Genomic DNA, 24841 nt, shown 5'->3' on the forward strand with positions numbered 1-24841 from the left:
TCATGCCAGTAAATCTGAATGAATGATACTTTTTGTTACTGTAAAATGAACTAAATGATTGAATTGTGGAGCATTTAACTGATCTTAATCATTGCCTTGGCGTTAGCTAACAGTAATTAACCAAATGCTTTTATTCTTTTCAGATCTTATTATTGCATTCTGTTATATCACACTGTGTTTCAGGGTTGCGTTTAGGTTAAAATGTTCTTCTGTCAGTGTTTTCTGAAGCAGTCAGCCTCAAAAACACACCTTTCCTGTAATATGAGACTGTCCAGGTGTGTTATTTGTGTTTCTGCCACAAGATGGTGCTGTTTCACTTGATTATAAATCTGCTAAACAGACCTTCTTCCTTCACTGCAGATTATGGGATTAGATGTGAAACACTGTCTGATATTTTGCTTCTTAGCCTCTCATTGGCATGCAGCTGACATGTCATGTCTGACAGTTTCCTCTGGTTGTGTTTCTCTTCTCTATAGGGAGACCCAGGCGACGTGATCTCCACCAACCGTTTCGGAGATAAAGGAGCAGTGGGATTGCCTGGATTGCCAGGAGCTCCAGTGAGTTGTTGTGCATTTCAGACCTCTTAAAACTCATGTTATGCAGCCAAACTTGGTTTAAACCTACTTTAAACTTTTATTTTAAATTCTAGTGGCGATCCCAAAGTTTCTAAAGACTCAAAACATGTTGGACATGGAGTCTTGGGTTTGAATATTCCACACTGTAAACATCATAAAGCTTCATATTGTAGAAGATCTGGAACAAACAGAACAGAATATATTTGTGATGCTCACAGGCAGGGTCAAAACAGGATTATTCCTCAGCCTTAATCTTAAAATGCCAGCAAGTTAAAGGGGTTATTAATGTGGATAGACTGAGGCTGTGTCCAAAAATCTCCCTATCTAGGGAGTTCTATGTAGAGGACTATATATGAAATCTTTCGAACATCATTCTCTTGGCGCTGTTACACCATTGCTGTTGCACAATTTAAACGTGCCAGACGTCTGTTGGTGGCATATTTTTATTTCAGGGCAATGCATAATGGTTACTTTGAGTCGACTATATAATTGTCATTATACATTCAGACAGCACTAGAAAATGGCGAACTCACCAGCCAATATACTCACTAATCACTATATAGTGAGCAGTGAGTGATTTGGGATACGGCTAGATATAGATATATGCTGAAATTATTGCCTCTGAAATTACCAAAATGTGCCTTTTGATTTTATCATTTTAATAAAATAAATTTCAATATCGCCAAACATATATGTTGCAACTCATATATTTATACATCACATCTATATTTGTGGTTACCGCCAAACATTTACTTACAGTACATCTGTTTTGCAAACTGTGTGAAAACTAAAGAGGATTATGTGATATATGTCTAAAAACATGAATATTCATACCCGCAAATACTCAAACACTCATAATGATACTCTTAAATGTTCCTTAAACAAAATAAAGGTAAATATGAAAAACACAAAATGACACAAAAAAATCTGCTTTCAAAATTAATTTTCGCAGGAAAGTAACTTGAAAGGGATAAAAACTGAGTGTTTTAAAGTACAGTATGTATGTATGACATTTAATCTGTGTGTGTGTCACAGGGCCCTTCTGGACCCCCCGGATTGCAAGGTCCGCAGGGCCCTCCAGGAGCCAGAGGCTATGAGGTAAAGAAGGCTTCTAAAAACATAATTTTTGTTTCACTAGATGGAACAATTGGAACTATTAAAGTTGTTGAAGTGAACTATAGTCCAATAATTTTGTTTTCTGGTGTTTTTTTCCAGGGTCGTCCAGGTCCTCCCGGTCTTCCTGGGCCAAAGGTGAGTTCAAATCCTGACGAGTCAATAGAGAATTTTAAATTTATCTGAAATTGTTGTTATTTCATCAAATTGCAAATTAACCAAGACAAAATAATCATGCATTTGCCCCACATGGAACCCCTTCATCATTTTCTCATCCTATTGACTATTGAATAAAGGAATCTGACTGAGAGCTTGTTGTTGGGTCACTCATCGACAAAATGTTTCCCTGCTTTCTCCTACAGGGAAACATGGGATTGAATTTCCAAGGACCCAAAGGAGAGAAGGTATTTACTGTGTTTTCATATGGGTCAATAAGAAGCTCAAAACTTCAGAATCAGAAGCGTCAACTTGCTTCTGTCCTTCCTTTTCTGTACTCTACATTTAAACCCTTAATCTCGTGTGGTCTCTGTCTGTGTGTGAACACAGGGTGAGCCAGGTTTGCCAGGACCTCCAGGTCCTCCAGGGCAAGTTGGAGAGCAGAAAAGGCCACCTGAGACAGAGATTCAGAGAGGAGACAAGGTAATACCACTAACTTAACACTGAGAGTGACGGCAATCTTACATTAACTGCATCAAGTGGTAGATCTGATTGAGAGAGCATTTATAACTTGGTTCAGTTGTTTATACTGCAGTGTTTACGACTTTTCCAATTAGGTTGCTGCTCGTTTGGCTCTAATCTGACAGGAGACACCAAAAAAACAACAAAACAAAGTGAAATAGTTGGTGAAGCTGAAGATCATAATTACTACCGTAAAACTTCTATTTACAGCCGGGGCTTTTATTTGCTTTTATCACTGAACTCACTGTGCCTGAATTTGGGACAGGCCTTTTATTTCTTTCGCACTAGTTTTGCAGGAAGAAAAGCCGAAGGTTACCATAGTTACTTCTTGGGTTAATTTAGATAAATAATCAAGGAATACACACATAAACTGACTTAATGCCCGCTTCGTGTCTCTTGTTAACCCTGCCTGTAAATCTGATTGAATAATATTTTGGTGCTCATTGTTTCCGGAAAATGAACTGAACTATTGAATTGTGGAGAATCAGCGTGTCCATACTGACAAAAGTCTTTCATTATTATTACATTTATATTTGTATGCACAATCTCAGCAGCGTAGACGGTGACCTGGTGGGCTTAAAGAGGTTTTATACATCCAAAGAACTTCTATAAAAAACAAGAACAGGTGTCTGAGACCTGCGTTTATTTGTCAAAACGTGTAGCCAAGCTAGGCCAGTAAAAGGGACGGTGTCTAATGTTAAATGCATTCAATGTTAGGATTCAGACCAAAAAGAAATTAAATAAAAATTAAAAGTATTCCCATGAATGCATGAATATTTTTGTATCCATTGTAGTCCTCATCTTGGCAAATTTTCGATATACTATGATGTTCATGAATAAATATCATAAAAAATGTCATATTATGCAAGTTTTAAAAGTGCTGCATAAACTGCTGAATGCTGCAACTTCTCCTTCAGCCACTTGATGGCAGCAGATCTTTTAGGAATTTCTGCACCTTTTGCGCCACAAAGCAACTCAGTTTATTCACAGAATTGTTTGGAAAGTCACCTAGTCTGTTTTTACATGTCTGTTCTTTTGTTTGCCTATATTTTAAACTTAGTGAGCATTGGACGATGTATTAAAGCTATATATTCATAACAGCACAGGAATGATTTACTCCATTGATTGTAAAAAATTGTTTTACAATATTTTTTACTGTAATATACTGGTGAGGGTTTATTTGCTGGCGATGTTTCATAATCACCTTCTAGAGCTCGTGCATTCCTGTATTCATATTCTTCCATGTTGTGTATTAAACCTGTTGTACACAGTACATTATAATATATATGATGGCAACCATGCAGGCAACCAGTACTGTGATGATACATCTCTTATAACCATTAGCAATGAGTAAAGCCCAGATATCCGTTTTCAATCAGTCAGTTTGGTTAAAACTTTCTCTTTTGTCTGTCTTCTCTGTAGGGTGACCCAGGTCTTCCAGGTCCCATGGGTGATCCAGGCTATCCAGGACCTCCTGTTAGTACCTTTTCCCACTTGTAAACATCGTAATCTTATTGACCCCTGTAGGCAAAGTGTTTCAAATCCTGCAAAGTTCAGAAAGTGTATTTATCAGCCATGGTGTTGATGTGTGTTTTGTTGTCATTGTAGGGTCCCTCGGGTGGACAGAAAGGAGACAAGGGAGAACCAGGAGATCCAGGCAAACGAGTGAGTACATGTCACACTTGTGGTCGACTAATATGGGTTATTCAATGGCGCTGCTGATACTTAGAGAGCTGGGCGGTTTATGGCCGATATATATTGCTGATATCAGAAACCAGTAACAACGTTTTAGATGGACCTTTTATTAATAAATGAAATAGAACAATCATTGGGTTCTGTTGTAGATTTCAGAGCGTGACTGATAATAATAATAATTAAGGGAGAGCGAGGTACAGTTAGTCAGAAGTTAATCAGTCAGCTGCATTATTCTCTACAGTATAACTGTATATATTTAACACTAGCCAGTGATGGTTTTAGATAAGATTAGCTGTCATTTAGGATGGAAGAAACGTGTTAACAGACTTTTTTGTATATTGGTCTCATGAGTGCAGGTACACACTGATGCAGATATCTCTGTCTATCACTAGTTCACAAATAAACTTATATAGTTATTCTGAGGGCCTTCATTGACATGATCATTTCTCTATCCAAAGCCACATCCATCACCTTTAAATGTCTGACCCTTTCCCATAGCTAAAATTAATTTAAAAGGCTTGAACAGACATTTGACAATTATGCCCACTTTATATAGCAGTTGGGCTGGAGTGCAGAGGTGTGACCTCTATTGACAGCTCCAACTTCAACTCCATGAAGTCCAGTAACAGGAACCCTAAAACCAAATCTTAACATTTAAACAGCCACCTTGCAATAGTAATTTCTAAACTCAAATTGGTTCTTACAGAGCTAAAGATTCAAGACCACACATACATATGAAAACGTATATTCATGAAATAGAACATATTTCTTTCTGGATCTCTTCCTGATCATCGTTTTCTTCTCTCTACAGGGCAAACCAGGCAAAGACGGTGACCCTGGCCCTCCAGGCTTCCCCGTGAGTTCTGCCCACAAACTAGACAATTCATAAAAATTACACCAATCCTTTATTTAAAGCTCTTTGTCACATGTCTGACTTTCTTTTATTGTTCACTATCAGGGTGTCAAAGGAGAACCAGGCCTGCCCGGTCCTGCTGGCAGGGATGGAGAGAGAGTAGGTTCAGGTTTTCTCCAATATATAAACTATATTCAATAAGTCATGTCTCTCATGGATTGTGTTAATACCTCCCCTTGTCCCTCTCTTTTTAGGGAATGAAAGGTGACCGTGGATACCCGGGCCCACCAGGAGTGGTGTGTATTCAATATTTTACTCATTTGACAAAATTAACTCTTTCTGGAGCTATCAGCAGCATCCCGCAGTCTTTATCGGCAGGTAGTCAGGGAAACTGAGTTAAGGATGCTCTGCATCTACTGTCCAAGTCCTCTTGAGCAAGACAGTTACAATAGAAGACTGCGTCTGTACAGGCAGCAGCTCCACTAATGTGAAGGTGTGTTACCAGAGAGGAAAACTCAGCTCGACAATAAAATAATTTAGTTAAAGGAGTGGGGGAAGCTAATAAAATATAGAAGGGATTTACACATTTTATTTGTTTAGTTTTTCTTGTCCTTAATGTTTTATTTGTTTTAAATGTTAAAATGTTACAGTGGTGCACTAATATAATGAATCAAACTTGAAAAGTAAGCCAAAAAGGGGGGAAACAAAGTGTTTCAGTGCACAACATTCTTCTGACCACTAGGTGGTGACATCTTGCTTCAATGTAAATTTAATCTTTTGTGTGATTAATATTGTATAATAAAAATCTTTATTTTATTAAAAATGTTATTTATTGTTTAATTCATTTTATTATATTAAATACGAATTTTAAGTAATTGTTATTTAATTTTCATTTTATTTCTTAATAAAAATGTCAAAAAATGTAGCCTGTGTGAGTGAGTGTATTTCTAAAATAATGTCCCACCAGGTGATCGGTGGACAGACGGGAGGTCGGGTCGGTCCTAAAGGTGAGCCCGGGTACCCCGGAGCACCTGGAGTCAAAGGAGAGAGAGGACCACCAGGTAAATACACTCACGTAAATATTTTATTTGCACTGACGCTAACTGAAAGAAACACCATTGCTACGTGGTAAAACTGAACAGCAAATGAGAAATCTTTGTCAAACATCTTGATTCATTTGTGACCTTGCTATTTTATTTTCTAGGAAGGGTAGCTTAAGCTAGTTAGCTTAACCAGGTTGCCGTAAGCTAATATAGTGTGTGTATCAGCTAACTTCTGTCAACCATCTGCAAAACGTTTGTGGTTCCTGCCATTTGTTTTATTTTCATATACAAATTATAACACACATAAAATAATAATTGCAGAGATAAATTAGTCGATTAATCAACTACTCAATGTACAGAAAAATGATTATCAATCATTTTGATAATTAATGTTTTAAGATAGACAAAAAGAGTAAAATGTACCTTTTGTCTTGTGTGATAAACGGATTATCTTTTAATGCGGGACCATTGTTCAGACAAAACAAGAAATTTCATGTCTTCATCAGCTCAGGCTTCAGGAAATCATTTACTGACACCTGAAAGGCTCAGTGACTAGTTAAGAAAAGAATTGGCAAATTAATCAATTATGACGTGAGTAAGTGAGTTGAAATAAAGCATTTTAATGTTGCCCTCCTATCTTTTTTAGGTTTATCAGGACCTCCAGGAACTCCAGGACTTCCAGCTATTGGTGGCAGTGGTCCACCTGGACCTCCAGGCTTCCCTGGAGAGAGAGGTCAGAAGGGAGACTCTGGCGCTCCAGGGCTGTCTTTACCAGGACCCCCAGGACGTCCGGGAACTCCTGGTTCCCCGGGTCAACCAGGGCCTCCTGGACCTCCAGGCTATTCCACAGGAGGAACAAACTGCATCGTCGGGGAGCCCGGGCTTCCCGGCTTGCAGGGAGAGAGAGGTTACCCAGGAGAGACGGGCGAGAAAGGTGAGAGAATGTATAGATGTTCATCCAAAAAATCTCTGATTAAGAAGACAACTTGCCGTTATTTGTGTAATGATGACTAAATATACAGTTTAAAAGCTAGACTATGACAAATACTGAAGAATAAAGTAGAGAACAGTTGTTTAGTAGGATTTTTGTCAGGTCTAATAGCTAAAATTTCTTAAAATTATAGAATAAAAAAAGATGAAGAAGTGAATTAAATCATCATTTGCTGTTCCAGGTGAGAAGGGTGACACCTGTGTGAACTGCTTTGGCAGCTCCAACCCCATCCCAGGACCCCCAGGACCTCCAGGACAGCCGGGATTCCCTGGTAACACCACTTAACTTTCTACTCAAAAGATTCCCACATGAGACATTAGCACCTTGTTGATGGCTTGTCCAGACTCCAGATTAATAAAGTGTGAAGATCATTAACCTTCTCAGTGGTACCTCAGTAGTAGATGCACCTGTTAGCCTGGTAACATTTCCTGCACAAGGCTGTACTGCTCAGGTTGAGTTGCTGCTAAGAAAAAATGATGCTCATAAACATATTTTGTACACACAGTGGTGATTTAATATATACTTTAAGTCAGAGCTTGTATCATTATTGCTGTATTTGTAATTGATTTCTTTAGGATCTCCTGGAGCTCAAGGTATCAAAGGAGACAGAGGATTTCAAGGAACACCCGGTGCTGTTGGACCTCCTGTGAGTACTTTTCCTTAAACAGCACAAATCATCTAAGAACAGATGTTCATGGTATGAAAGTTTTAATCTGTGGGTTTTGACGCAAATTCAGACATAGTTATTTTTTGTGATGTCTTGGTTATCATTTTGTTTTTCTATTTTGATGTATTATAAATGAAAATACTACACTAAAGATATTTTTGACCTTTAAATCATCATAAAGCATTTTTGTTATTGTCTCATTATATCAGTAGTTGGTATAATGTAAAGCCTAAATTACTTACTAAAGTCAGCTGTTATCCCACATGCCTGGCTACGAGTCAGAATGTGATTGAACTCTCTCTGAAATTAAAAGACAAACTCTAATAATCTAGTACTAACAACAACATTTTCATCTTCCTGTGTTTTCCAGGGTTCCCCCGGTCCTCAGGGTGCTCCAGGATTCCCCGGAGAGAAGGGAGACCCAGGCGATGCCATCATAGTCGACGGTGTGAGGGGAGAGAAGGGTGACACCGGTTTCCCTGGACCACCTGGTCTGCCCGGTCTGGACGGTCGACCCGGTCGTGATGGACAGCCTGGATCTCCTGGACCCAAAGGAGCTCCTGTAGGTGGCTTCACTTAGTCTGTCCATCATTTAGATTGATCCATCCATCTATGATCAATTTCATAACTGATATATGTTCAACAGGGCTCTCTGCTGGTAAAAGGAGAACGAGGGCCCCCCGGTGAGCCTGGCCCCCAAGGTATTCCCGGAGACAGGGGTCCCCCAGGACCCCCTGGCTTCGGACCTCAGGGATCTCCAGGAGAAAAAGGTGTCCAGGGTGTCTCAGGAAGACCCGGAGGTCCCGGCATACCCGGTAAGAAGACAGACTTAGGTTTATTTAGTGATGATCCAAATAAAATCTTCTTACCTCTTTCCATACTGGGGTTCACATCCAGTGCAACACCCAGCCCGCCCAGAGTGGGAGAGTGTTGCTATTTTACTGACTGTTTCAAAACAGTTTTTTACAGTAAGCAATATTTTGTTTCCTATAATGGCGAAGGTATGACCCGCCCTACTCTGCCTCTGATTGGCTTCCCCCATCTCGCTACTCTTGCCTAAACCTAACCAACCCAACCAACGAATTTCCTTGGAGGACTTCGCAATCCTAGGAATTTGTTTTTGCTGTACTGTATTACAGGACAGCTTACTGTAGTTAAATCATAATTAGGCAAATGCCTTAAACAGGATTGTACAGTAACGTCAGTAGTGCAAATAAGCCACAGCTTGCTGCTGGTTTCAGTGCATTTCTACATTTTTAACAGGGCTGAAGATGAACTGTACTCTATGAATGCAGACTGGAGTTTGGTGGTGGTGGTGGTGGTGGTGGTGATGGGGCAGTGGATAATGCCTTTGGTGTGAGAGACCCGGGTTTGAATCCACTGTGAGACACCAATGTGTCCCTGAGCGAGACACTTAACCCCTGGTTGCTCCAGAGGCGTGCGACCTCTGACATATATAGTAATTGTAAGTCGCTTTGGACAAAAGCGTCAGCTAAATGAATAAATGTAAAAACAAACATATTCATAAATATTTTTTTTTTCTATTTTTTGTCATGTATGAAAAGAGACAAAAACACTGTAAGCAAACTCCTTGATTACTATTAAACTGTAAGTGAATTATTTAAACAAAATTTGTTTAGGAACGATTTTGTCCCATTGTGATCCATGTGAGCATTTGATCTCTTTAAGCGTTTTTTACAGCAATTTACATTATCAATAATTTGACTATATTTTGGGAGTGTCTTCTGCTATTCCAAAAGGAATTTACTGTTTACTTTTTAAAGAATATAAATTATTTATTTGTTCGCTTCAACAATGTTGGTTTGAATCCAAAATAAAATTTTAAATTTAATAAAATTTTTTTTGTAAAATAAAAATGATACATGCTGCAAAATTGTCAACTGTCATGATATATTCACCTCTCTGTTGATCTAAACAGAAAAAAAATGTTTTTAATCACTTGTGGGGCCACTCTGATTTATTCTTTAAGACTGAAACTCAACATTTCTTGTAGATGTTTCAAAATAAAAGTAGCCAAAGAAGAGAAGAGGATGAATTCTGGATCACTGGATCACAGGATAGCCTGTAGTGTTAGTTTTAAGAAGCAAAAGCAAATCACTGTAAAGTGGCAAATCATCAGTCAGAAAGAGAGGAGGCTTTAAGCCCAAACATAATAAAATGTGCTCATAAACCAGGGACAACCAGAAAGCAAAGGTCTGATTCTCACTTCAGACCCTGGCACACTACTTTCCTCAGGTTATACAAAGTAACAACACGCATGAGTACCAGAAGGTTTTTTATTATCATCCAGTAGTCTTCTGTCTTTTCCTTTGTTCTCTTTATAGCAAGAGAACCTATATTCTCACCTCTCTGACCTCCTGCCTGCGCTTTATCTCACCACACAGGTGCTAAAGGTGAACCAGGCCTATCAGTGGCTGAGAAAGGCTTACCAGGACCCAGAGGACAGGACGGCGAGCCAGGACGGCCCGGCTCACCAGGTACACAATTATTATTTTTCAGTAAAAGGATATTTTTATTATATGCAGCGCTTACTCATATGTTGACATGTTTCGGTTGCTGATTGGGGTTTTTTGGCTGTCGTTAGGTAGCCCAGGTCCCCCCGGACAGAATGGTTTCCCTGGTTTACCAGGAGCGAAGGGTGACCCTGGACTCCCAGGTATCGGACTTCCAGGACCCCCAGGAGCTAAAGGTAAAGAGACTCATAAACACTCCTCCCATCCTACCTCTGCTTTCTCATCTTCCCTCCACCCCTCCTTGACTTTCACATCCTCTTCTTCGTACATCCTATCCTACTCCTCATTCATTTTTCTCCACACAAATTGTCTTACCTATGTTGCCTCACCTTTTTATTTTTCCACCACCCTTGCGCCCTCCTCCTCCCCCCTCTGTCCTTGTTTCTTCTCCAGGATTCCCAGGTGTTGCCGGCCAGCCAGGAGCTCCTGCAGCACCAGGCAGACCAGGAGTAGATGGACTCCCTGGCCAGCCTGGATTTCCTGGACCCAAGGTAAGTACATAGATTGACAGACTGATATAGAATGAATCTCAGAAAGGTAGATAACAAATAGAATATCAAAAAAGCTGAATGATTTTACTAGAAACATGACTAAAACTAGGACTTTGCTCTAAGTCTATACACAATAATATGTACAATGAAGACGGTGTGAAACTTAAATCCTCCACAGTAGCTGTTGTACTAGCATAGGGTATAAAATAATGCTTTTTACAGTTTGAAAGTGTAATAGATGCTGAATCTGTAGTATATTTATTGCAAAAAAAAGTTAGGTAAGCAAAGTTTAAGGACTCGCGTCTTCAGTGACATGATGCAACAGCAGAACCTACCAAACTTAGCTTAGTTTTTCCCTGAATTTCAAGTTTTTTTTTAATGAAACAGATCCTTTTTATTTACCTGGATGTCTTCCTGTTGTTATGAGCACAGTGTAGAACAGTAAAATACCTAAGAGAAAATCCTCCCCACTAATTAATTAATTAAGACATGGTTAGAGTACAGATTAATTTTCCTACATGCAGCCCTGTCTTCTTGTTATGGTTTAATACCATAGACTGTATATAAGAAGTGGACGTGGTCATCGTGACGTCACCCGTTGGTTTGTGGACTGCCGTTCTGAAGCCTTGAGTTTGGCCCATTGGGCGCCGCCATTTTGAGTTTTTGCAACCAGCGGCACCGGATGTGACGATATTTACATTTACTCATTTTGCAGACACTTTTATCCAAAGCGACTTACATTTGAAGAACAACATACAAGCATCAACAGAGCATCAAATACAGATCTACAACTGACAATATATACTAGTAAGAGCTCATAGTACGTATCATATCAATGGGGTAAATACCTAGGGAAGGAAGTAAGAGTTAACAAAGTGCAATCAAAATAAAAAAAAGTGCAATCAATACAAGATAATTGTAGGGGATAGAAGAAGAAGAGCACAGGAAGTGCATGTTAGAGGTTAGGAGTTAGAGGTGTTATAAGAGGAAGTGTTCTCGGAAGAGATGAGTTTTCGAGAGCTTCTTGAAGTTAGAGAGGGACGCCCCTGCTCTGATGGCGTGTGGTAGCTCGTTCCACCATCGTGGAGTAACAGATGAGAATAGCCGGGACTGGGATTGCTTTGTGTGAAGGGATGGCAGAGGCAGGCGGCGTTCGTTGGAGGAGCGTAGCGGCCGAGAAGGAACGTAACTTTGTATTAGTTTAGGTAGATGGGTGCAGACCCAGTAGTCACTCTGTATGCAAGCATTAGTGACTTGAATTTGATTCTGGAGGCCACAGGGAGCCAGTGGAGGTCACTGAATAATGGAGTGACATGAGTCCTTTTGGGCTGATCAAAAACCAGACACGCTGCTGCGTTCTGAACCATTTATAAGGGTTTCACCGCACAAGCTGGAAGACCTGCTAGGAGGGCATTGCAATAGTCGATGCGAGAGATAACCATGGCCTGTACCAGAAGCTGGGTGGCATACTGAGTGAGGTAGGGCCTGATTTTCCTTATGTTGTATAGAGCAAAGTGGCATGACCGAGCGACAGCAGCAACATGGCCTGAAAAGGACAGCTGGTCATCAATCATGACACCCAAGTTTCTCACCACCTTGGTTGGAGTGATGGTTTGGGAGTCAATTTGTAGTTTGATGTTATGGTGGATAGATTGTTTGGCTGCAAGAGTTCAGTCTTAGAGAGGTTTAGTTGAAGGTGGAAAGCCTGGCGGTGGGATCGCCTGACGGGAAGGATAGATAGAGTTGTGTATCGTCTGCGTAGCAGTGGTAAGCGAAGCCGAGCGAGCGAATGAACGTCCCCAGTGAGGTGGTGTAAATTGAGAAGAGAAGGGGCCCTAGCACTGAGCCTTGGGGCACCCCTGTGGAGAGGCAGTGGGAGGAGGATAATTGTCCTTGCCATAAAACATTGTAGGAACGCCCAGAGAGGTAGGATTCGAACCACAGGAGTGCTTTACTCGAGATGCACATTGCTGAGAGAGCGGATAGCAGGATCCTGTGGTTGAGTGTGTCAAAGGCAGCTGATAGGTCAAGCAGGATAAGAATCAAGGATTGGGCTGCAGCTTTAGCTGACCTTAGGGCTTCTGTTACAGACAGAAGAGCAGTTTCAGTAGAGTGGGCACTCTTAAAACCAGACTGATATGGATCTAGGAGGTCATTCCCTGAGAGGAATTCTGAGACCTGTTTGAATACTGCCCATTCAATAGTTTTGGATAAAAATGGTAGAAGAGACACTGGTCAATAGTTCTCAACTTGAGTTGGGTCAAGTGAGGGCTTTTTAAGCAAGGGTGTAACCTGGGCCCTTTTGAAAGTGGTCGGGAAGGTTCCTGAAGCCAGAGAAGTATTTATCACATGAGTGATTGTCAGGACCACGGTAGGAGATATGGCTTGGAGGAGATTCGTAGGAATCGGGTCCAGTGGGCATGTAGTTGGACGGCTACGGATCAAGTTCTGATACTTCGCTCTCTGTGACAGGAGTAAACGAGGAGAGTGAAGAACCACTGACCTGGGAGGGCAGAGGAAAAGATGTAGTAGGACTGCTACAATGGTTGAGTTTGAGTGTTTCAGAGAATTGGCTAGTTATAGCCGCCACTTTGCGTGTGAAGAAGGCAGCAAAGGTATCAGCACACAAGTTTGTGGGTGGTGGAGGTGGAGGAGGATTTTGTAGCGCTTTAAAAGTGGAAAATAATTTCCTTGAGTCAGTGGCACTGCTTATTCTGTCATTATAGAATGCAGTTTTGGCAGCACTGATGCTTGTTGAGAAGGAGAATAGGAGCAATTGGTAGCCCTTAAGGTCGGCGGGGGGCTTTGGTTTTTTCGCCATTTTCTTTCAGCAGCTCTGAGATGAGTACGGAGCCCACGGATGGTATCAGTTAGCCACGGGTGGGACTGGTTTGGCTTGGTGGATAGAGGACACAGGCTATCCAGGCTCGAGCTTAGTGTAGAGCACAGAGATTGTGTGGCATCATTGACCTTTGCGGAGGTTGCGGCAGTGTGAGACCAATGGTGTTGGAACAATGGGCTTTTCCTGTAGGCATACCGTGAACTGAATGAAATAGTGGTCTGACACATGTAGAGGTGCGACTGTTAGGCACTCTGTGGCACAGTTTCGGACAAGAATGAGGTCAAGCACCTTGCCAGCTTTGTGGGTCGGGGGGCTGAGAACCTGTGTTAGATCAAAGGACTCAATCAGAGACGGGAAGTCTGCTGAGTTCGAATTGTCTAAGTGAATGCTCATGTCACCGAGGACAAGTAGGGGACAGTCATGCTCTGGTATTAAAGACAGCAGTGTGTCTAGCTCCTCCACAAAGTTACCCATTTTTCCTGGTGGACGGTATATGACAATCACAGAGACCTTTACCGTAGCAGACACAAAGACAGCATGGTATTCGAAGGAGGCATATTGATTTGGGGGTAGCAGCTGTGTGAATTTCCATTTGTTGGAAATTAGACGGCCGGGGGGTGTGGGTAATTGGTGGACAGCGCAGGTTTCTGGTTTGATCCAGGTCTCAGTGAGCGCCAGTAGCCCGAGAGATAATGTGTTAGCATAAGCAGTGATAAAGTCAGCTTTGTTGACTGCCGACTGGCAGTTCCATGACCCAACAGACAAGTGTGGGTGGTGCCTGTTTTAAAGGCTTGAGGAGTGCCTGATTTCTGTGCCTGATGGCATGATACCTCTTGCGTGGACCGGAGACAATAGGAATAGTATAGTAGCACATGGCCTGAGTGTAGTTGTAGCTGGCTGCTTTAGGTGAGTAGGTGTGCCTCGGGAAAGGAAAAAGCTACTCTTGTAGGCGGCCTTGCTCAGTGGACTCACACAGGTAGACTCGCTGGTCTTTACCCAAGTAGGTTTTCACACAAGGAGCCGACGCTAACGCTGCCGCTTCAGTGGTAGGTTTGAAGTACTACTGAAGTAGTGAGTCTAATTGCACACATGTGTTGGGCATTACAACTAATTGCACCCAGCTGAGATCGCCCTCCGGATTAACAAGACAAAAGCTTGGTTTCAGTGGGTGGGTCACACACCCAGTTTTTTTTATTGGACGAGACAGTGGAGCTAAAGGCCGTGTGTGGAGCTAGCTGGCTTGCTTAGCTAGATCATTTTAACAGTGGTGACAATTTTGCCTAGCAAACAACAGTCTTAAAACTAAATGTACTCTCCAGAGAAAGTGAACAGCCAACTCCTAATAAGCTTTTTAAACAGCTCTGGTTAAATTTACTCAGTGCCGTGGGTACGAGTCACTCTAGCCTGATTGACAGATAATCCCGCCCTGAAGCATACTCTGCTTTATCATCTATTTTCCTCTAAATGGGACCATAATTTATTAAAAATAACTCATCAGGAAAGTATTTACTGAGGTAATAAATCAGGTGAGAAGAAGGGTCATTTTACCATTATTTCTATTGGAACCGGACTTCTTTTTGCAACCAGAAGAGTCACCCCCTGCTGGCCATTCAATAGAATGCAGGTTTAAGGGAATTCTGCATTGGATTCACATCTCAGACCGGAAGTTTCCTGCTTGGTTAATATCTATCCCAAGGAATCTCATATACTGTATTGTACATCGAATGTCTTCCTGCCTCACTTCGTTTTTACCCCCCTCTGTCTGTGTGTGTGTGCGTGTGACAGGGCGAGCCTGGCTTTGGTCTTCCTGGCCCCCCCGGTTTACCAGGAGTACCTGGAGCTAAAGGTTTCCCCGGACCAAAGGGAGATCCTGGTTTCCCTGGCGGCCCCGGTTCACCTGGACGATCTGGATTTGATGGCGCTCCAGGAGCTAAAGGTATTCTGCAGTTCTGTCACTGATTTGATATTTTTTCAAGGGGGTTTGTGTGTGAATGTGATAGAGTGCAAAAGTGAGAGGTTATTTGACGTATGCAAGTGAAAACTACAGGTGAAATTCTGTCACATTCCCAATTAGTGTTTCTCATTTCCTTTGCTCACACACACACACACACACACACACACACACACACACACACACACACACACACACACACACACACAACCACCTAGCCAACAGTAGACCAAGCTGAGAGTGAAGTTCTCGTCTGTCTCTGTCCAGGCGAGCCTGGTATACCTGGTAATCCCGGAGCTCGTGGCCCACCTGGACCCACCATCAACGGCGCACTGGGGCCACCCGGACCACCTGGACCGCCTGGACCAATGGGACCACCAGGTGAGATACATGAAGCGGTATTTTCCTATCTGTCCTTTAGAAGAAGCTTGTTTGTGACACTGTTTTTCATTTTGTCCTGTATTTGTGCATGTTTTTACATGTTAACGTGTTAATTTTGAAATATTTGTTAGTTTGCTTGGCTTCTGAAAATCACCCAGGACTGTGCATGACCACCAACCTGCTTTTAAAGGTGCTTTTAAAGGTGTCTGGATGTCGTTTTCATACAGGGGTTCAAACTATCAATGCACACTTTCCATATGAGCACCTGAGCACCAGACTGTGTTGAGCGTTTGTCGAATTGTTGTTGAACGAGTTTGAATATGTGTGTATTGTATCGTACCTTGGTCTGGGGAAATTTTCCTCACATCTTTCTCTTGCATTCATTTGAATGCCACCTCCTGCCCGTTATTGTTTTTAAGATGGCGCCAAAAAATCCCACCGCTCTCAATTTCTCACAATGTTTTGGCTGCATCACCATCCTCCACGCTTTGATTGTACAGCTTCTATTTCACAGAGCAGCACACGTCGGGGCTCACCATTTTAACATAACTTAAGGCTCTTTCTTCGCGAACACACCAACAGTAAACTAACCTCGTTGAGTTTCACTTAACCAGTATTTGTGTCAATCTCTTCTCTCACCATGGGACCTCACCACTTAAACCTCACATTGCTCTTCCTCAGAATGTGCGCAAGAACCACACACTAACCCATATCCAAATAAATATTTGAATACTCTGAGTATGCATTGGTTGCTGCTAGACACATTCAGTGTTCCTGTGTCGCACAGATGACACAGTTTTTCTGTAAGAGCTTTGTGCATATTCAGAGTGTTCGAAAACCGGCTTCATGTAGACGTTTTAATGCATTTAATGCATTATACTTTGTTCTCCACATCTCATCTTTGGCTTAATCCAACGCTCCGCCCCCTGTGCTTTGAAACATGCCCCTCCCTTACCTGCGATGCTCTAATGCCAAGGCGAGAAAGGTATTGTAACCCAATACTGGTGCTGGTTGATGGCCATTTAACGGTGACACATATCACACATGACAATGTATGATTTTTAAAATACAACAGTAAAGGTGTAATTTGAGACATTAAGACTCCATTTGTTTTGTGTGGATAGATTTAGTCTGGTGTTTAATTTGCTGCCTTGTCAAGTACATACACACTATTACCTGCATCTTGACTGTGTTGGGCATGTGTTTTAAGACCTTGTCAGATTTTCATGTAATTTTGTTGTGAACTCTTCATCTGGGGAATAAAGTCCACAGAATTCAGTAAAAAAAATAAATTTGTCTTCCAATAATTCACAAGTTGGATATCTTGAGTTCTATGTCCAGACGATGAAATCTTGATATCATCATTAAAGGATTCCCTGGATCAAACGGAGAGAAGGGAGACCCAGGCCCTCCAGGTCTAGATATCCCAGGTCTGCCGGGAGACAGAGGAAGTCCCGGGTTCCCAGGTTCCCCGGGACCAATCGGAACCCCAGGACCTCCTGGAGGACCTGGACGAGATGGCCTCCCTGGACTGCCAGGTAAAACATAACGCTAACATCATTAACCTATAGTCATGACTTAGTAGCTAACTGTAAATGCCATAGGATAGTTGGTTAGCCCACTAGCCTACTAATAATGTGACTCACTCACTTAGTGATTACTGCCTCCTCCTTTATGAGCCATTTGAAGGCGAAAAATCTCACAAGACATCACATGATCATGGAGAATGAGCTATTTTCATATCCAGGCATTCATACCATAATGTGAGCGGATGAGTTGGACATATTGGAAATGTCTCTGTCATGAAGTGTCCAAAAAATGGTGGCTTTTTTTTTTGTTTTGTTTTTAGATATAACTTTTTTTTTTTGTTAAATCCTAAATTAATAATATGGACTCATTAAATTCATTATTAGCTGTAAATCATTAGTTTAAATCTGTTGACCTTTGTTAACAAATAGCTTCATGTGTAACACAATAAACCAAAAATAATCAGGCTAGCAACGGTGGCAACTATCTTGGAATAATGCGTGAATGCTGCCAAAATTCAAAATAATGCAAGGGGGCCTCCCGTTCTGTCCACATTGCATGAATGCAGCATTAGCCACATGTGTAAAGAATGAGAAAGTAGATCGACCAATGAAAGCTGCTACAACAGATGCTAGCCAGCCAGAAGTAGGAGTTCAGATCTCTTTTGTGAAGGTGATGATTTGTAAAGCGACTAACAGAGAGCTGTCCTGCGAGCTGGCGAGCTGGCGAGCTAGCTGGCTACCAAGGCTAGTTAGTCTGGCGGAGTGAAATTATGAAACAACAACTGAGCAAATGGCCGTCTCTAGCTGTGTGAATTATGCATTATGTGGTTGAATATTTAAAGTTAAATATTTTCTGCTCAAACCTCTCTCTGCTTCTCTCTAACTGGCTGCAGGTCAAAAAGGAGACATGGGTCCCATGGGCTCACCAGGACCTTCTGGAGGACCAGGAGCTCCAGGATTACCTGGCACTGTTGGACTTAAAGGTTTTCACATAAACACGCATACTCTATATGTCACTTGTGTTACCCTAAAGTATATGTATCACACACAGTATGTCCCAAGCTATGTTTGTTAATCCAAGAAAGTTAAAGTTAACATGTGCTGCCACAGGTTTTACTGAATTATTAACACATTTTTTTATGTAAGTAAATGTCTGTTTTGTTACTTGTGCTGTTGATATGACAAAATGGAAACTCAACAGCAGTTCATGAAAGCTGACAAATCAAATATATCACAAAAATGAGAGAAGTCAAAATGACGATGGTAATAAAGAAGCTAATGACTTCACTGATGACCTCTCTAAACTTCTCTGATTTTCACGTTCTCCTCTCCAGGTGAACCTGGATTCCCAGGCAGAGATGGTGGACCCGGTCGTCCCGGAGCTAAAGGAGACAAAGGCGAAGCCGGTCTCCAGGGACCACCTGGAGAGCAACGGATCGTGAAGGGAATCAAAGGAGATCCTGGACTACCAGGTACAACTGGAAACACTTTCACTGCCTCTCAGCAAGTGATTGTGTCTTTAGTCTTTAGATCTTTTTTTTTTCACCGAAAGTTTAAGAAAATATGCCAGACAAAATAGAACACATTTGAAAAAAGCAGGTAAACATATTTAATTACTAATCACTGTATTATTAAATACAGATTATATATTTGTGTGTGTGTTCTACAGGTTCAACAGGTCTTCCAGGTCAGAAAGGCATCGCTGGTCTCTCCGGAGACCCCGGACTGCCAGGATCAGATGGACGCCCTGGACTCCCCGGACCACCAGGCATGGGTTTACCTCCTAACCTACATGCACACCAATATGTACAAAATGCACACTTTCTAACACACCATTTCAATTGTGCTGCAGGTCCTAAAGGAGATCCTGGTATCCCAGGAAGCCCAGGTGCTCCTGGAAGTCCTGGCCTAAAAGGTGCCATGGGAGAAATGGGATTTCCAGGTGGGTCTGATAGCTCTCTATCAAGTCTTTGTTTTCACGTTGGTTCTTGGTGGCTTACTGAAAGCTTTTCTCAAATGTATTTGTCATAAATCCTGCTCTTTAATGATCTCACAGGACCGTCAGGGCAGAAGGGTCAAATAGGTCAACCAGGTAGGTCTGGAACCCCGGGACAGCCAGGAGGACCTGGTTTCCCTGGAGCCAAAGGCGAACCAGGCTCTGCTGGAGTTGGACCACCTGGACAAACTGGACCCAAGGTACGGTCCGGACGCAACCTCTCAAATGTCCTAGTTCAGAAAGTTCAGATTTAGGTTCACAAATTTACTTTATGTCTCTCACAGGGTGAACCAGGCCAGCCAGGGTTCCCAGGAAGTCCAGGACTGAAAGGAACTCCAGGATCACCAGGTCTCCCAGGTTTACCAGGAGGGCCAGGTACTAAAGGCGACCCCGGCCTCCCAGGATTCCAAGGTAAATCTGATGTTTGACTTCAGCAGGTTTAGGAAACCACCTCAGAAGCCATAAAAGCAATTGTGCAATTGATGTTGATGTTAAAACGTTTATACATATCTATAAAGAGGCTCCACACAACATCCACCGAAATGAAGTTGGTCTTTGTAATCTTCTTAAAATAGAGTATATTATTGTTTTGTCTTTTGAATTAGCTCTGCTGAGATTGAATCTTTAAAGTGGAGAGTATTTTAGACGACGACACAAAATTCAAACATTTTGGTCTTTTGTTGGCTTGACTACTGTTTTTATAGTTAGTTTTCTCAGGAAATGATGCCATGCTGCATTTTTCTGACAGTTCAAAGCTAAGCAGAACCTCAGGGCACCAAACATCAGACACTAGCATTTTTTACAGATTATTATGTAGTGCTGAACTTCTCTGTCTGCTCTCCTGTCAGGTTCTCCCGGTATCCCTGGTCCCAAGGGTCTTGACGGTGGGCCCGGTGCCCCAGGTCTCACTGGAGCTCCCGGTAGACCAGGAGAGTCCGGCCGACCAGGAGGATCAGGGTTGCCAGGAGAGAAGGGTCAGGCAGGACGGGACGGGATTCCGGGACCGGCTGGAGTCAAAGGAGAGCCAGGTGAGTCACTGGTCAACATGCTGGGAAGTGTTTGGTTGTTTTGATTTGATTCTTGTTTTTTTTTTTTTTGGTTTTTTTGTATTATTCTTTACACCTGTTAAAGCACTTTGTAACTTGTTTTTGAAAAGTGCTTTACAAATAAGGATTATTATTATTATTATTCTAAACTGCATTTCTTATCCAGGGCCTCCTGGTTATGGTGGTCCCGGTCCCGCTGGGCTTCCAGGTTTGCCAGGTGAGTAACCACCCGCTATATGTAACAGTTTTTTTTGATGTGATGATTTTCTCTGCATGGATATAACAATATCTACTTTATCTATCACTATCTGTTAAGGTACAAAGGGAGACCCAGGTCTTCCTGGCCCACCTGGCAGTCCTGGTTTCTCAGGCATTAAAGGAGATGTTGGTTTCCCCGGCCCCCCTGGTCCTGCAGGCAGCAGCGGTCCTCCTGGGCCCCCAGGACTGGCTCTGCAGGGCCCCAAAGGACTCCAAGGACCCCCTGGACCCCCTGGAAGAGCAGGTAAAGCACTTGGAGATAGTTTTTGTCAACACATGTACTGCCAAAAGAGTGCTGCTTGGTTTTCTGATAGACTCCATCTGACCTAGATTGACTGATGGTTTGATTTACTCACCTACAGTAACAGATAGGTGGGGTTTATTGTGTAGGAGATTCCTATTAATATTAGGAATCCTATGAATAACAGCAGTCACAGAAGTTTTTCAGTAATTTTAAGTTAACAACATTATCCAAATGGTCCTTCTGCAAAAAACTTGATTCATCTGGATCACCAATTAGGATAAAGAACCACTGGTACTGGTACTTTGTATGTTTTAACTCATTCACCACAAATCATGGATAGATTAGTACAGACAGGTAGTTAATGTACTGTGAAAGTGTGAAAGCCAGAAAGACACAAGACTTGCTTGCAATAAGTAAACATTACTTCATCGTCAGTCACTTTGTAATTACCTGCAGTTTGAAACCAGTAGTTGTTTTGAAGCTTCCTTGTTGTTTGAATCCACCAATGACGTGCTGATTTATGAGATTCAGCCACCAAATGGCACTAACAGAGGCCTCAGAAATAAGACCAAACAAGGGCTAATATGACAGTTTAGCTTTTAGTTCTCGCTAATGTTTCAAAAATCTATGTGAAAAAAGTAGTGAAAATGTTTTAAAAAACTTACATTTGTAGACGATTTTGGCTGTTTGTCTGCCATCTTGTCAACTTCTTGTAAATTACCTCAGGCACACAGATTTATGGGCAGTTTAAAGACATCTTACAAGACAGGAAAAGATCGTTTGATCCGTTTCGAACAGCCCTTGATGCTTGATGATAAGATAAAACCATGGAAAGGATAATTTGGTCTTTTCCATGGATTCATGGACTTAACTTATAGTTGTTGAAGTTTAATACAAAATCATAGATATTTCAGAACAGTCCCTGCTACTAAGTCACGTAAAGGGAAAAAAAAGTGTTCGCTATGATTGGTTATCTATTGCTGGGAAGTTTCAATTCCAGAACGTATTTTTCATTACGTGCTATGATGAACTAAAACTTGTGGCTGCCTGAAGGGTGGGAAATCAAAAAATGAAATACAATATGCTTTGGAAAGTGCAGCCTGTACTTGTACTGGTCTAAAACATACAAAAACCCTTTGGCACAATCCTGCGGGTGAAGTGCTGAAATGACATTATACATTATAGATGCAAACTAAAGAAAGATAGTACTGGTGAACGATGCATATTTCACCTAATGGGCGAAAACCAGACAGCAAATGGCAGAAACTGCACTTTTAAATGTGAATGCTTTCATCTCCATTTCAATTGATTTGCATGGGATATTGTTTCACTAATCGCCACCACCGGCGTTAGGAGCCATGTCACTGTCTGAGCAGCACCAGTCATTGTCAAGAACACTGATGATAAAAGTTTGTGATGCCGTGCACACTCCTCCACCCCCACCCCCTAGTCCCTTTTCAACAGGAAACATTGGGGTGCTCCTCACGTACCAATCAGTGTTTGTCACTGCGGTTTGACCACGCCTCCCAAAAAGAGCATGTGTTTATAGCACTTTCATCCACCAATCCGTTCATCCTCATGTCTCCTCACCCCCTTGCCCTCTTCTCCTGATCTTATAATGGGGGAAGCTGTAATCTATCCATCTCTCCACAGCCTCAAAATACTTTATATGTGTGTGTGTGTGCTCGTCTTCTCTTCTGGCCATTGTAACCGGTGTGTGTCAAGTGTTTGTTGTTGTGTTGGATCATTTTGAAGAAATGTTGGTGTATAAAAGCTGAGCCTGAGGCGAACTCATACAACTCTCTACTACATCTTAAAACTGTTTAAGATAGATTCAGTACCTAGTTACAAATTGGTGAGTTACAATTAAAACCTGGTATCAAATCTTCAGTATTTCTCTAAAACTGTACATATTTATGACCAAATAAGCAGCAATGTTATTTAAGAGTTTAAAATGCAAAATTTCTGACAATCTACATTTACAGGACTTTCTCCTGCACAGATAAAACAAAAATTACAGAAATCTCTGATGTGAAATGAGATTTTCGCCAACCCAATTAATATTACACCTAAGAATCCAGAGAGTGTTGGGGTTTGCATCTGGGTCTGCTGTTCGGAGTGTGTTTTGTCCCACCAGTCAGTCATCTGCATGAACACTGTTTGTCCCAACACAAACACACGTAAATATACACATTGAGAACAAGCCTAACACAATGCTGGAAAGAGTGGACTACCCTGACACAAAGGCATGATATAAGCATCCAGTGCTACAGTTTTGAATGAAAAGAAAATATTTACTGTACATGTCGTTGCTGTCCTGTGAAAACTACCCAAATTTTAACTTAATCCAATTGTTTTTTAAATGTTTTATTAAGTTTAGGGGGTGGGGTCAACTTCTCAACCCCAAATATTAAGACTTTATCCTTCTGAATAATTCAAAATCGCCAAATTTTGTAATACATTCATTCGACAATTAACATACAGTAAATTAGTGTCATGTATCATGTCTAATGTGTCGGTGAATTTATACCACATTCACATCACAATAACTTTGACATGTTAAACTGTAAAAGTATGTTTAAAAATACATCAAAATAAAACAAAATTGTAGTATTTGCATAGCACATTGACATTATTTCCTCGTTAGAGTTTATTGTATTAGGATGGCTTGAACTATTTGAATTCTAAAATGAGTAGGTTTCTGGTAAAATGTTAAGAAAAAATATTTAGAAAGATTTGAATTCATATTTACAGTAAATCAGCCATTACTTGACCATACTATAAGCCTCACCAGTAAGTGTCCTATTCATGCATAATATTGTGTCCTTTTTAAAAAGTAAATGTCAGCACTGACCACACACCAGCACTGTGTTAGGCTAGTAAAAAAAAAAAACTCAAGTGTTTTTCTGGGTGTCAAGGTGACAAAATGCTATTACATTTTACCTCTTATTTCCTGTGGCTTGGCCCCACCCACTGTGGTGTGGCCCCACCTCTTCATGTGATGACACGTGCATCCGGCTGCCGCAGGTCCCCCAGGTCAGATCAACGGCGTCCAGACTTCTACTGCACGTTCCTTACAGTACCACTGACTGAGTTTAACCCCACTCTCTGATGTAGCGGGAACAAATTTCACCTGAAAACTGTCGGGAAATCACTGCCTTTTCTCATTTCTGACTCTTTATTTCTTCCTAATGACTGTCTTCTTTCACTTTCTATGCACACTGATGGTAGAACAATGCACTTTTTAACAAGTAAGCACCTTTAAAAAAACAAACGTGTCATAATAAAATAGAATTACACACCTAAGATTTTAAAACTCAATAGTTTTCTGGCACTATTAGCATGTTATCTCAATCACACGTAGGTACTGTCAAATACAAATCTAACATGCAGAATGTGTTATGCATATAGCATTGTAGTACACAAAAACACACCATAGAACTAACTCACCTGAAACATTAGAGCATTGATTTTAGTTTGTGGTAAATACCGTTTGTTTGTATGTTAGGATTAGGAAACATTTTGAAGACTTTAATAACTTAAACATAGCTTTATTTAACCTGTTTAAACATAGCTGTAGCTTTAATGTTTTGTTACAGCAACCAGCAGAGTTAATAGTTTCTCCTGAGCCCCCTAGTGGTCACATGGTAGAAAAGCAAGAGTCGACAGCAAAGTTTGCTGTGCTTTGAACAAAATGCTGCCATGCTAAATGCTACATGCTAAAAATGACAACGTTAACATGCTGATGTTTGCCATGTTAGTATGCTAACATTTGCTTATGAAACATGGAGGTACAGCTGAGGCTGATGGGAATGTCATTAGTCTAGCAAGTATTTATTCATAAACCATCAAGGGGCTAGACTGGAAAAGTTAAGGGATCACCAAAGTCAGTAGGATGCTTCTTTTGGGAACCATGAATGTGAGTAAAAAATTACGATCACATGATAGACGTTA

At 41.4% G+C, this 24841-nt stretch overlaps 1 protein-coding gene across 5 annotated transcripts in view; it reads left to right on the top strand.

Annotated features, from left to right (window-relative positions):
• The window catches only part of col4a5 (collagen, type IV, alpha 5 (Alport syndrome)), a 62523-nt gene that overhangs the window by 29542 nt on the left and 8140 nt on the right, over nt 1-24841 (top strand). For 2 of the 5 annotated variants that reach the window (XM_046064215.1, XM_046064219.1), the window contains exons 10-41: nt 1611-1673; nt 1791-1826; nt 2051-2092; nt 2235-2327; nt 3789-3842; nt 3975-4031; nt 4873-4917; nt 5020-5073; nt 5169-5210; nt 5882-5975; nt 6604-6891; nt 7130-7219; nt 7524-7594; nt 7986-8177; nt 8262-8430; nt 10021-10113; nt 10221-10325; nt 10543-10640; nt 15268-15418; nt 15701-15814; nt 16791-16799; nt 17185-17352; nt 18237-18326; nt 18678-18815; nt 19013-19111; nt 19196-19285; nt 19400-19539; nt 19624-19750; nt 20188-20367; nt 20552-20602; nt 20702-20887; nt 23915-23923. In XM_046064215.1, coding sequence (XP_045920171.1) covers nt 1611-1673; nt 1791-1826; nt 2051-2092; nt 2235-2327; nt 3789-3842; nt 3975-4031; nt 4873-4917; nt 5020-5073; nt 5169-5210; nt 5882-5975; nt 6604-6891; nt 7130-7219; nt 7524-7594; nt 7986-8177; nt 8262-8430; nt 10021-10113; nt 10221-10325; nt 10543-10640; nt 15268-15418; nt 15701-15814; nt 16791-16799; nt 17185-17352; nt 18237-18326; nt 18678-18815; nt 19013-19111; nt 19196-19285; nt 19400-19539; nt 19624-19750; nt 20188-20367; nt 20552-20602; nt 20702-20887; nt 23915-23923 — 3238 coding nt within the window. The remainder of the gene's footprint in view (nt 1-1610; nt 1674-1790; nt 1827-2050; nt 2093-2234; nt 2328-3788; nt 3843-3974; nt 4032-4872; nt 4918-5019; nt 5074-5168; nt 5211-5881; nt 5976-6603; nt 6892-7129; nt 7220-7523; nt 7595-7985; nt 8178-8261; nt 8431-10020; nt 10114-10220; nt 10326-10542; nt 10641-15267; nt 15419-15700; nt 15815-16790; nt 16800-17184; nt 17353-18236; nt 18327-18677; nt 18816-19012; nt 19112-19195; nt 19286-19399; nt 19540-19623; nt 19751-20187; nt 20368-20551; nt 20603-20701; nt 20888-23914; nt 23924-24841) is intronic. The other 3 variants (XM_046064218.1, XM_046064216.1, XM_046064220.1) reach the window with 3 other exon arrangements.

Source organism: Micropterus dolomieu, linkage group LG12 (genome assembly GCF_021292245.1).
Source record: "Micropterus dolomieu isolate WLL.071019.BEF.003 ecotype Adirondacks linkage group LG12, ASM2129224v1, whole genome shotgun sequence".
Taxonomy (NCBI): Eukaryota; Metazoa; Chordata; class Actinopteri; order Centrarchiformes; family Centrarchidae; genus Micropterus; species Micropterus dolomieu.